Source organism: Pristiophorus japonicus, unplaced genomic scaffold (assembly GCF_044704955.1).
Source record: "Pristiophorus japonicus isolate sPriJap1 unplaced genomic scaffold, sPriJap1.hap1 HAP1_SCAFFOLD_253, whole genome shotgun sequence".
Taxonomy (NCBI): Eukaryota; Metazoa; Chordata; class Chondrichthyes; family Pristiophoridae; genus Pristiophorus; species Pristiophorus japonicus.
In genome coordinates, this window is record NW_027252263.1 from 792,206 (window position 1) to 806,134 (window position 13,929).

General features: G+C 52.7%; 1 protein-coding gene across 1 annotated transcript in view; it reads right to left on the reverse strand.

Moving 5' to 3' along the window:
- The window catches only part of LOC139247068 (excitatory amino acid transporter 1-like), a gene marked incomplete at its 5' end in the record, with an annotated part of 45,717 nt that extends 34,543 nt beyond the window's left edge, over positions 1-11,174 (reverse strand). Inside the window, one exon of the mRNA XM_070871484.1 lies at positions 10,879-11,174. Within this exon, the coding sequence (XP_070727585.1) occupies positions 10,879-11,174 (296 nt within the window). The remainder of the gene's footprint in view (positions 1-10,878) is intronic.
- Positions 11,175-13,929: the final 2,755 nt, after the last annotated feature.

A 13,929-nucleotide genomic window follows, 5' to 3' on the forward strand; every position in this document is an offset into this window, starting at 1 on the left:
GATAGGGAGGGAGAGAGAGAGTGAGAAACAGAGAGGGAGGGAGTGTCTGAGGGAGGGAGGGAGAGAGAGTGTGTCTGAGAGAGGGAGATAGAGAGTGTCTGAGAGAGGGAGGGAGAGAGAGAGAGTGAGAAACAGAGGGAGGGAGATGGAGAGAGTGAGAGACTGAGAAAGGGAGAGAGAGATAGTGAGCGACTGAGAGGGAGAGAAATGGAGAGAGTGAGCAACTGAGAGAGGGAGAGAATGAGAAACTGAGAGGGAGGGAGGGAGGTAGACAGATCTACTAGTAAAAGACCCTCTCGGAATGCGTGATCACAGTATGGTTGAATTTGTAATACAGATTGAGGGTGAGGAAGTAGTGTCTCAAACGAGCGTACTATGCTTAAACAAAGGGGACTACAGTGGGATGAGGGCAGAGTTGGCTAAAGTAGACTGGAAACACAGACTAAACAGTGGCACAATTGAGGAACAGTGGAGGACTTTTAAGGAGCTCTTTCATAATGCTCAACAAAAATATATTCCAGTGAAAAAGAAGGGCAGTAAGAGAAGGGATAACCAGCCGTGGATAACTAAGGAAATAAAGGAGAGTATCAAATTAAAAACCAAAGCATATAAGGTGGCCAAGTTTAGTGGGAAACTAGAAGATTGGGAAAATTTTAAACGACAGCAAAGAATGACTAAGAAAGCAATAAAGAAAGGAAAGATAGATTACGAAGGTAAACTTGCGCAAAACATAAAAACAGATAGTAAAAGCTTTTACCGATATATAAAACGGAAAAGAGTGACTAAAGTAAATGTTGGTCCCGTGGAAGATGAGAAGTGGGATTTAATAATGGGAAATGTGGAAATGGCTGAGACCTTAAACAATTATTTTGCTTCGGTCTTCACAGTGGAAGACACAAAAACCATGCCAAAAATTACTGGTCACGGGAATGTGGGAAGGGAGGACCTTGAGACAATCACTATCACTAGGGGGGTAGTGCTGGACAAGCTAATGGGACTCAAGGTAGACAAGTCCCCTGATCCTGATGAAATGCATCCCAGGGTATTAAAAGAGATGGTGGAAGTTATAGCAGATGCATTCGTTATAATTTACCAAAATTCTCTGGACTCTGGGGAGGTACCAGCGGATTGGAAAGCAGCTAATGTAACGCCTCTGTATCAAAAAGGGGGCAGACAAAAGGCAGGTAACTATAGGCCGGTTAGTTTAACATCTGTAGTGGGGAAAATGCTTGAAACTATCATTAAGGAAGAAATAGCGGGACATCTGGATAGGAATAGTGCAATCAAGCAGACGCAGCATGGATTCATGAAAGGGAAATCATGTTTAACTAATTTACTGGAATTCTTTGAGGATATAACGAGCATGGTGGATAGAGGTGTACCGATGGATGTGGTGTATTTAGATTTTCAAAAGGCATTCGATAAGGTGCCACACAAAAGGTTACTGCAGAAGATAAAGGTACGCGGAGTCAGAGGAAATGTATTAGCATGGATAGAGAATTGGCTGGCTAACAGAAAGCAGAGAGTCGGGATAAATGGGTCCTTTTCGGGTTGGAAATCGGTGGTTAGTGGTGTGCCACAGGGATCGGTGCTGGGACCACAACTGTTTACAATATACATGGATGACCTGGAAGAGGGGACAGAGTGTAGTGTAACAAAATTTGCAGATGACACAAAGATTAGTGGGAAAGCGGGTTGTGTAGAGGACTCAGAGAGGCTGCAAAGAGATTTAGATAGGTTAAGCGAATGGGCTAAGGTTTGGCAGATGGAATACAATGTCGGAAAGTGTGAGGTCATCCACCTTGGAAAAAAAAAACAGTAAAAGGGAATATTATTTGAATGGGGAGAAATTACAACATGCTGCGGTGCAGAGGGACCTGGGGGTCCTTGTGCATGAATCCCAAAAAGTTAGTTTGCAGGTGCAGCAGGTAATCAGGAAGGCGAATGGAATGTTGGCCTTCATTGCGAGAGGGATGGAGTACAAAAGCAGGGAGGTCCTGCTGCAACTGTACAGGGTATTGGTGAGGCCGCACCTGGAGTACTGCGTGCAGTTTTGGTCACCTTACTTAAGGAAGGATATACTGGCTTTGGAGGGGGTACAGAGACGATTCACTAGGCTGATTCCGGAGATAAGGGGGTTACCTTATGATGACAGGTTGAGTAGACTGGGGCTTTACTCGTTGGAGTTCAGAAGGATGAGGGGTGATCTTATAGAAACATTTAAAATAATGAAAGGGATAGACAAGATAGAGGCAGAGAGGTTGTTTCCACTGGTCGGGGAGACTAGAACTAGGGGGCACAGCCTCAAAATACGGGGGAGCCAATTTAAAACCGAGTTGAGAAGGAATTTCTTCTCCCAGAGGGTTGTGAATCTGTGGAATTCTCTGCCCAAGGAAGCAGTTGAGGCTAGCTCATTGAATGTATTCAAATCACAGATAGATAGATTTTTAACCAATAAGGGAATTAAGGGTTACGGGGAGCGGGCGGGTAAGTGGAGCTGAGTCCACGGCCAGATCAGCCATGATCTTGTTGAATGGCGGAGCAGGCTCGAGGGGCTAGATGGCCTACTCCTGTTCCTAATTCTTATGTTCTTATGTTATGAGAGGAAGGGAGGTAGACAGAGTGAGGGACTGAGATAGGGAGAAAGAGAGAGTGAGAAACTGAGAGAAGGAGATAGAGTGAGAAAATAAGAGAGTGAGGGAAATAGAGTGAGTGACTGAGAGAGGGAGGGAGATAGAGAGAATGAGAAACAGAGAGGGAGATAGAGAATGAGAAAATGAGAGAGGGAGGGAGATCGAGAGAGTGAGAACAGAGAGGAAGATAGAAAATGAGAAACTGAGAGAGGGAGGGAGATAGAGAGAGTGAGCGACTGAGAGAGGGAGGGAGAAAGAGAGAGTGAGCGACTGAGAGAGGGAGGGAGATAGAGAGAGTGAGAAACAGAGAGGGAGATAGAGAATGAGAAAATGAGAGAGGGAGGGAGATCGAGAGAGTGAGAACAGAGAGGAAGATAGAAAATGAGAAACTGAGAGAGGGAGGGAGATAGAGAGAGTGAGCGACTGAGAGAGGGAGGGAGAAAGAGAGAGTGAGCGACTGAGAGAGGGAGGGAGATAGAGAGAGTGAGAAACAGAGAGGGAGATAGAGAATGAGAAACTGAGAGAGGGAGGGAGAGGGAGAAGCTGAGAGAGGGAGGGAGATAGAGAGAGTGAGAAACTGAGAGGGAGGGAGATAGAGTGAGAAACTGAGAGAGGGAGATAGCGATAGTGAAAAAATGAGAGAGGGAGGGAGATATAGAAAGTGAGAAAATGAAAGAGGGAGGAAGATAGTGAGCGACTGAGATGGATGGATAGAGTGATAAACAGAGAGTGAGATAGAGAGAGTGAGAAACTGAGAGAGGAAGGGAGATAGAGAGAGTGAGAAACTGAGAGCGGGAGATAGAGAGTGAGTGTCTGAGAGAGGGAGGGAGATAGAGAGAGTGAGTGCCTGAGAGAGGGAGGGAGAGAGTGAGTGACTGAGGGAGGGAGAGAGAGAGTGAGTGAGAGAGGGAGGGTGAGTGAGAGAGGGAGGGAGAGAGAGTGAGTGACTGAGGGAGGGAGGGAGATGGAGAGAGTGAGAAACAGAGAGGGAGATAGAGAGTGAGTGAATGAGAGAGGGCGGGAGATAGAGAGAGTAAGAAAATGAGAGAGGGAGATAGAGAGAGGGAGGGAGATAGAGAGAGTGAGAAAGTGAGAGAAGGAGGGAGATAGAGTGAGCGACTGAGAGGGAGGGAGATAGAGTGAGAAACAGAGACGGAGATAGAGATAGTGAGTGTCTGAGGGAGGGAGATCGAGAGAGTGAGTGTCAGAGAGGGAGGGAGAGAGTGAGTGACTGAGGGAGGGAGAGAGAGTGAGAAACTGAGAGAGGGAGGGAGAGACAGTGAGTAACTAAGGGAGGGAGGGAGAGAGCGTCTGAGAGAGGGAGGGAGATAGATTGAGTGCCTGAGAGAGTGAGGGAGAGAGTGAGTGTCTGAGAGAGGGAGGGAGATAGAGAGTGAGTGTCAGAGAGGGAGGGAGAGAGAGAGTGTGCCTGAGAGAGGGAGGGAGATAGATTGAGTGTCTGAGAGAGGGAGGGAGATAGAGAGTGAGTGTCAGAGAGGGAGGGAGAGAGAGAGTGTGCCTGAGAGAGGGAGGGAGATAGATTGAGTGTCTGAGAGAGGGAGGGAGAGAGAGAGAGTGAGTGTCTGAGAGAGGGAGGGAGAGAGAGAGAGTGAGTGTCTGAGAGAGGGAGGGAGAGAGAGAGAGAGTGAGTGTCTGAGAGAGGGAGGGAGAGAGAGAGAGTGAGTGTCTGAGAGAGGGAGGGAGAGAGAGAGAGTGAATGTCTGAGAGAGGGAGGGAGAGAGAGAGAGTGAGTGTCTGAGAGAGGGAGGGAGAGAGAGAGAGTGAGTGTCTGAGAGAGGGAGGGAGAGAGAGAGAGTATCTGAGAGAGGGAGGGAGAGAGAGAGAGTGAATGTCTGAGAGAGGGAGGGAGAGAGAGAGAGTGAGTGTCTGAGAGAGGGAGGGAGGGAGAGAGAGAGAGTGAGTGTCTGAGAGAGGGAGGGAGAGAGAGAGAGAGTGAGAAACTGAGAATGAATTTGGGCAAAAGCAAAATACTGCGGATACTGCAAATGTGAAACATGCTGGCGCCCACAGAGCTGCCTGACTGTCAGAGTATTTCCGGCAGTTGATATTTTTATTTTATGAAGTACAGCAAGGGGAGTGTGTTTCAGTGAGAGAGCTTCTGGGTAATCGTGATCATAATACAATTCAGTTTAAAGTGCTTATGGAAAGGGACAAAGAAAACTCAATGGTGAAAGTGGAAGGGAGCCAGTTTCAGTATTTGAGAAGGATCTAGCACAGGTGGACTGGAAACTGAGATTGTCCAGGAACATAGTTCAGTGAGCAATGGCAGGCCTTCAGGGCGGAGATAGCTTGCGGACAAACTCCCGTAAGGAGCAAAGATGGGGATCCAAAGCTAGAGCTCCCTGATGGCAAAAGAAATCGAGGTTATAATAAAGCAGAAAAAGGAGATTTATGACAAATGTCAGGTACAGAATACAATGGAAAACCAGGCAGAATACACATGTACATATATGCACAGAGACACACAGATATATACATAGATTCACACATGCAGGTACATACATATAGACCTAGATACACAGCTACACAGACACAGACAGTTATATACAGGGAAACACACACAGATACACAAGCACATGTATACACAAGCAGATAGACAGGCAGATATACACACAGACACAGATACACACACAGATATATACACACACATGCGGACACACAGACAGATATACAGACAGATATACACACACACATACCGATACACACACACAGATACATACACACACACACACACCGATACACACACACAGATACATACACACACACAACACACACACACACAGATACACACACATATACCGATACACACACACAGATACATACACACACACAGATACACACACATATACCGATACACACACACAGATACATACACACACACAGATACACACACATATACCGATATACACACACACACTGATACACCATCATCACCAGAGGCAGTCCCTCAAATCGAGGATGACTTGCTTCCATGTCAAAAAGTTCACAGGTATATCAGGTCCGAACTACATCCTGAAGGGTGGAAGATGCCTGTGTGTGGATTGTTTAACGTGGGGTGACCGTTACACACCAGCCACCACACGGGCTTGACAGAGCGAGGTCTTGGTCCAGGGGCAAGGGTTAACCAGGACCACTGGAGACCTGCTCTGCTGCACGGACCCAGTGTGCTCACATATCGCAGTGTGGGCTGGGTCCGTGCTGCCCCCGGGCCCTCGCCTCTCCTGGGCCCCGATCACGTCCCTGTACAGTCTCTCGCCCCGACCTCCCCGACCTCGCCCCGACCTCGCCCTAACCTCGCCCCGACCTCCCCGACCTCGCCCCGACCTCGCCCTAACCTCGCCCCGACCTCGCCCTGACCTCGACCCGACCTCCCCGACCTCGCCCTGACCTCGCCCCGACCTCACAGCTCCCTCGCCCCGACCTCCCCGACCTCGCCCTGACCTCGCCCCGACCTCGCCCCGACCTCGCCCTGACCTCGCCCCGACCTCGCCCCGACCTCCCCGCTCCCTCGCCCCGACCTCGCCCCGACCTCGCCCTGACCTCGCCCCGACCTCGCCCCGACCTCCCCGCTCCCTCGCCCCGACCTCCCCGCTCCCTCGCCCCGACCTCCCCGCTCCCTCGCCCCGACCTCCCCGACCTCGCCCCGACCTCGCCCCGACCTCGTCCCGACCTCCCCGCTCCCTCGCCCCGACCTCCCCGCTCCCTCGCCCCGACCTCGCCCTGACCTCGACCCGACCTCCCCGACCTCGCCCTGACCTCGCCCCGACCTCACAGCTCCCTCGCCCCGACCTCCCCGACCTCGCCCTGACCTCGCCCCGACCTCGCCCCGACCTCCCCGACCTCGCCCTGACCTCGCCCTGACCTCGCCCCGACCTCGCCCTGACCTCGCCCCGACCTCGCCCCGACCTCCCCGCTCCCTCGCCCCGACCTCCCCGCTCCCTCGCCCCGACCTCGCCCCGACCTCCCCGCTCCCTCGCCCCGACCTCGCCCCGACCTCGCCCCGACCTCCCCGCTCCCTCGCCCCGACCTCCCCGCTCCCTCGCCCCGACCTCGCCCCGACCTCCCCGCTCCCTCGCCCCGACCTCCCCGCTCCCTCGCCCCGACCTCGCCCCGACCTCCCCGCTCCCTCGCCCCGACCTCGCCCCGACCTCCCCGCTCCCTCGCCCCGACCTCGCCCCGACCTCCCCGCTCCCTCGCCCCGACCTCGCCCCGACCTCCCCGCTCCCTCGCCCCGACCTCCCCGCTCCCTCGCCCCGACCTCGCCCCGACCTCGCCCCGACCTCCCCGCTCCCTCGCCCCGACCTCGCCCCGACCTCCCCGCTCCCTCGCCCCGACCTCGCCCCGACCTCCCCGCTCCCTCGCCCCGACCTCCCCGCTCCCTCGCCCCGACCTCGCCCCGACCTCGCCCCGACCTCCCCGCTCCCTCGCCCCGACCTCCCCGCTCCCTCGCCCCGACCTCGCCCCGACCTCCCCGCTCCCTCGCCCCGACCTCCCCGCTCCCTCGCCCCGACCTCGCCCCGACCTCCCCGCTCCCTCGCCCCGACCTCGCCCCGACCTCCCCGCTCCCTCGCCCCGACCTCGCCCCGACCTCCCCGCTCCCTCGCCCCGACCTCGCCCCGACCTCCCCGCTCCCTCGCCCCGACCTCCCCGCTCCCTCGCCCCGACCTCGCCCCGACCTCGCCCTGACCTCCCCGCTCCCTCGCCCCGACCTCCCCGCTCCCTCGCCCCGACCTCGCCCTGACCTCGCCCTGACCTCCCCGCTCCCTCGCCCCGACCTCCCCGCTCCCTCGCCCCGACCTCGCCGCTCCCTCGCCCCGACCTCGCCGCTCCCTCGCCCCGACCTCCCCGCTCCCTCGCCCCGACCTCCCCGCTCCCTCGCCCCGACCTCCCTCGCCCCGACCTCCCCGCTCCCTCGCCCCGACCTCCCCGCTCCCTCGCCCCGACCTCCCCGACCTCGCCGCTCCCTCGCCCCGACCTCCCCGCTCCCTCGCCCCGACCTCCCCGCTCCCTCGCCCCGACCTCGCCGCTCCCTCGCCCCGACCTCCCCGACCTCGCCCCGACCTCCCCGCTCCCTCGCCCCGACCTCCCCGCTCCCTCGCCCCGACCTCCCCGCTCCCTCGCCCCGACCTCACCCCGACCTCCCCGACCTCGCCCCGACCTCCCCGCTCCCTCGCACCGACCTCCCCGCTCCCTCGCCCCGACCTCCCCGCTCCCTCGCCCCGACCTCCCCGCTCCCTCGCCCCGACCTCGCCGCTCCCTCGCCCCGACCTCGCCGCTCCCTCGCCCCGACCTCCCCGCTCCCTCGCCCCGACCTCCCCGCTCCCTCGCCCCGACCTCCCCGCTCCCTCGCACCGACCTCCCCGCTCCCTCGCCCCGACCTCCCCGCTCCCTCGCCCCGACCTCCCCGCTCCCTCGCCCCGACCTCCCCGCTCCCTCGCCCCGACCTCGCCCCGACCTCCCCGCTCCCTCGCCCCGACCTCGCCCCGACCTCCCCGCTCCCTCGCCGCTCCCTCGCCGCTCCCTCGCCGCTCCCTCGCCCCGACCTTGCCCTGACCTCCCCGACCTCGCCCCGACCTCGCCCCGACCTCGCCGCTCCCTCGCCCCGACCTCGCCGCTCCCTCGCCCCGACCTCGCCCTGACCTCCCCGACCTCGCCCCGACCTCCCCGACCTCGCCCCGACCTCCCCGACCTCGCCCCGACCCCGCCGCTCCTGATGTACCTGCCCACGCTACAATCACCGACCTGGATCTTGTTGATGTCCTTTTACACTGCCGTTGCTCTCCTGCTCCAGCACGTGCTACTCCCTGGAGTGGTACACTGCCACGCTGCTCCTTCCACTCCCCAGCCTGCTCCAATGGTCTATAGCAGGCCGGGGGCCACTCAGCCTGCTGGGCCAGGCCTCCACGCCACTCCCGGCCTGGTCCGATGGTGCTCGCAGGCCGGGGCCTCGCAGTCTGCTGGGCCAGGTTACCATACTGCTCCTTCAGCTCCCCGGTCTGCTCCGAAGCTGAAGTGGAGTCAAACTCTCTCCTGGCCCACGGTCAATACTATGTTCCGATTCCCACACACACACACCGATACACACAACGATATACACACACACACCGATACACACACACACACCGATACACATACACACACCGATACACAAAACGATATACACACACACACCGATACACACACACACACCGATACACACAACGATATACACACACACACACCGATACACACACACACACCGATACACACACACACACCGATACACAAAACGATATACACACACACACACCGATACACACACACACACCGATACACACAACGATATACACACACACACACCGATACACACACACACACCGATACACATACACACACACACCGATACACACAACGATATACACACACACACACCGATACACATACACACACACACCGATACACACAACGATATACACACACACACCGATACACACACACACACACCGATACACATACACACACACACCGATACACACACCGATATACACACACACACCGATACACACACACACACCGATACACATACACACACACACCGATACACACACTGATACACATACACAGACACACCAATACACACAACGATATACACACACACACCGATACACACACACACACCGATACACACACACACACTGATACACAAAACGATATACACACACACACACCGATACACACACACACACCGATACACACAACGATATACACACACACACACCGATACACACACACACACCGATACACATACACACACACACACCGATACACACACCGATACACATACACACACACACCGATACACACACCGATATACACACACACACACCGATACACACACCGATATACACACACACACCGATACACATACACACACACACCGATACACACATATACACACACACCGATACACACACACACACCGATACACACACACACACCGATACACATACACACACACACCGATACACACACTGATATACACACACACACCGATACACATACACACACCGATACACACATACACACACACCGATACACACAACCACACACACACCGATACACACAAACACACACACACACCGATATATACACACACACACACACACACCGATACACACAAACACACACACACCAATACACACAAACACACACACACCGATACACACAAACACACACACACATACACACACACCGATACACACAACGATACACACACACACACACCGATACACACACACACACACCGATACACACACACACACACATATACACACACACCGATACACACAAACACACACACACACCGATACACACACACCGATACACATACACACACACACACACCGATACACACATACACACACACACACCGATACACATAAACACACACACACCGATATACACAAACACACACACACACCGATACACACAAACACACACACACCGATATACACAAACACACACACACCGATACACACAAACACACACACACACCGATATACACACACACATACACACACACACCGATACGCACAACGATACACACACACCGATACACATACACACACACACCGATACACACATGCACACACATACACACACACACCGATACACACACACACACCGATACACACACACACACACCGATACACACAACCACACACACACCGATACACACAAACACACACACACACCGATATACACGCACACACACACACACCGATACATACAAACACACACACACCAATACACACAAACACACACACACCGATACACACACACACACCCCGATACACACAACGATACACACACACACACTGATACACACACACACACACCGATACACACACACACACACACACACCGATACACACAAACACACACACACCGATACACACAAACACACACACACACCGATATACACACACACACCGATATACACAACGATACACACACACACACCGATACACACACACTCCGATACACATACACACACACACACACACCGATACATACAAACACACAAACACACCGATATACACACACAAACACACACACACACCGATATACACACACACACACACACACCGATAAGCACACACACACATACGCACAGATACACACGCACATTTAGCTCCAAACTCTATCAATGGCCCCTGTTTATAGTTAACAATAAACTCTGTACCACATGATCACAGACACCAATTTCATAATCGCTTCATTCAGACAGTTGAAGAATTCACGAAGAGCCCTTCCTTCTTCTTTCATTTTTCCGATCACAAGCCCAAAGCTCATGGAGAATACAACAAGTCCCAGGGCGTTGACTGCATTGACGGAGCCTGGAACTGGGATCACCTCCTCTGTCGCTGCCAGCAGAAGCATCATGGCCTGTGTGACGTTGTTGATCACAGTATCTGGGGTGACCGTTTCATTATCCATGATGATTGGCTTAACCTTTCTCATGCCATAGTTGGTTTTGAACTAAAAGTTAAGCAAAGAAAATGCAATGATCATTCAGGATGATAAAGGGGCAGGGCAGAGGATAGAATTGAATCGAGGGGTTCGAGGGGGTTAATAAATAGAATAACAGATTCCCGGGAGTGAGTTACAGGCTGAAATCTAATCGATGGGTTCGAGGGGGATAATATATAGAATAACAGATAGCCGGGAGTGAGTTACAGGCTGGAATCTAATCGATGGGTTCGAGGGGGATAATATATAGAATAACAGATAGCCGGGAGTGAGTTACAGGCTGGAATCTAATCGATGGGTTCGAGGGGGATAATATATAGAATAACAGATACCCGGGAGTGAGTTACAGGCTGGAATCTAATCGAGAAGTTCGGGGGTTTATATATAGAATAACAGATACCCGGGAGTGAGTTACAGGCTGGAATCTAATCGAGGGGTTCGGGGGGTTTATATATAGAATAACAGATACCGGGAGTGAGTTACAGGGTGGAATCAAATCGTGGGGTTCGGGTGGGATAATATATAGAATAACAGAGACCCGGGAGTGAGTTACAGGCTGGAATCTAATTGAGGGGTTCGGGGGGTTTAAAAATAGAATAACGGAGACCCGGGAGTGAGTTACAGGCTGGAATCTAATCGAGGGGTTGGGGGGGTTTATATATAGAATAACAGATACCCGGGAGTGAGTTACAGGTTGAAATCTTATCGAGGAGTTCGGGGGTGGGGGGGATAATATATAGAATAACGGATACCCAGGAGTGAGTTACAGGTTGGAATCTAATTGTGGGGTTCAGCGGGGATTATATATCGAATAACAGATACCCGGGAGTGAGTTACAGGCTGGAACCTAATTGTGGGCTTCGGGGGGTTTATATTAGAATAACGGAGACCTGGGAGTGAGTTACAGACTGGAATCTAATCGAGGGGTTTGGTGGGTTTATATATAGAATAACAGATACCCGGGAGTGAGTTACAGGCTGGAAACTAATCGAGGGGTTCGTGGGTTTATATATAGAATAACAGATACCCGGGAGTGAGTTACAGGCTGGAATCTAATCGAGGTGTTCGGGGGGGTTTATATATAGAATAACAGATACCCGGGAGTGAGTTACAGGCTGGAACCTAATTGAGGGATTCGGGCGGTGGTGGGGTTATACAATAATATAACAGATACCCGGGAGTGAGTTACAGGCTGGAATCTAATCGATGGGTTCTGGGGGTCTTTATATAGAGTAACAGATACCTGGGAGTGATTTACAGGCTGGAATCAAATCGTGGCGTTCGGGGATATAATATATAGAATAACAGATACCTGGGAGTGAGTTACAGGCTGGAATCTAATCGAGGGGTTCGGGGGATTTATATATCGAATAACAGATTCCCGGGAGTGAGTTACAGGCTGGAATCTAATCGAGGGGTTCGGAGGGTCTTTATATAGAGTAACAGATACCTGGGAGTGAGTTACAAGCTGAAATCAAATCGTGGGGTTCGGGGGGGATAATATATAGAATAACGGAGACCCGGGAGTGAGTTACAGGCTGGAATCTAATCGAGGGGTTTGGTGGGTTTATATATAGAATAACAGATACCTGGGAGCGAGTTACAGGCTAGAATCTAATCGAGGGGTTCAGGGGGTTTATATATAGAATAACAGATACCGGGAATGAGTTACAGGCTAGAATCTAATCGAGGGGTTCAGGGGGTTTATATATAGGGTAACAGATACCCAGGAGCGAGTTATAGGCTGGAATCAAATTGTCGGGTTCGGGGGGTATAATATATAAAATAACAGATACCCGGGAGTGAGTTACAGGCTGGAATATTATCGAGGGGTTCAGGGGAGGGGTGATAACATATAGAATTTTGGATAGTTGGAAGTGAGTTACAGGTTGGAATCTAATCGTGGGGTTCGGGGGGAATAATATATAGAATAACAGATACCCCCGGGAGTGAGTTACAGGCTGGTATCTAATCGAGGGGTTCGGCGGGGGGGTTTATATATAGAATAACAGATACCCGGGAGTGAGTTACAGGCTGGAATCTAATCGAGGGGTTCGGGGTGTTTATATATAGAATAACAGATACCCGGGAGTGAGTTACAGGCTGGAATCTAATCGAGGGGTTCTGGGGGTTTATATATAGAATAACAGATACCCGGGAGTGAGTTACACACTGGAATCTAATCGAGGGGTTCGGGGCGGGGGGGTTATATATTGAATAATAGATACCTGGGAGCGAGTTACAGGCTGGAATCTAATTGAGGGGTTCGGGGGTTTATATATCGAATAATAGATACCTGGGAGCGAGTTACAGACTGGAATCTAATCGAGAGGTTCGGGGGTTTATATATAGAATAACAGATACCCGGGAGTGAGTTACAGGCTGGAATATTATCGAGGGGTTCAGGGGAGGGGTGATAATATATAGAATTTTGGATAGTTGGAAGTGAGTTACAGGTTGGAATCTAATCGTGGGGTTTGGGGGGAATAATATATAGAATAACAGATAACCCCGGGAGTGAGTTACAGGCTGATATCTAATCGAGGGGTTCGGCGGGGGGGTTTATATATAGAATAACAGATACCCGGGAGTGAGTTACAGGCTGGAATCTAATCGAGGGGTTCGGGGTGTTTATATATAGAATAACAGATACCCGGGAGTGAGTTACAGGCTGGAATCTAATCGAGGGGTTCTGGGGGTTTATATATAGAATAACAGATACCCGGGAGTGAGTTACACACTGGAATCTAATCGAGGGGTTCGG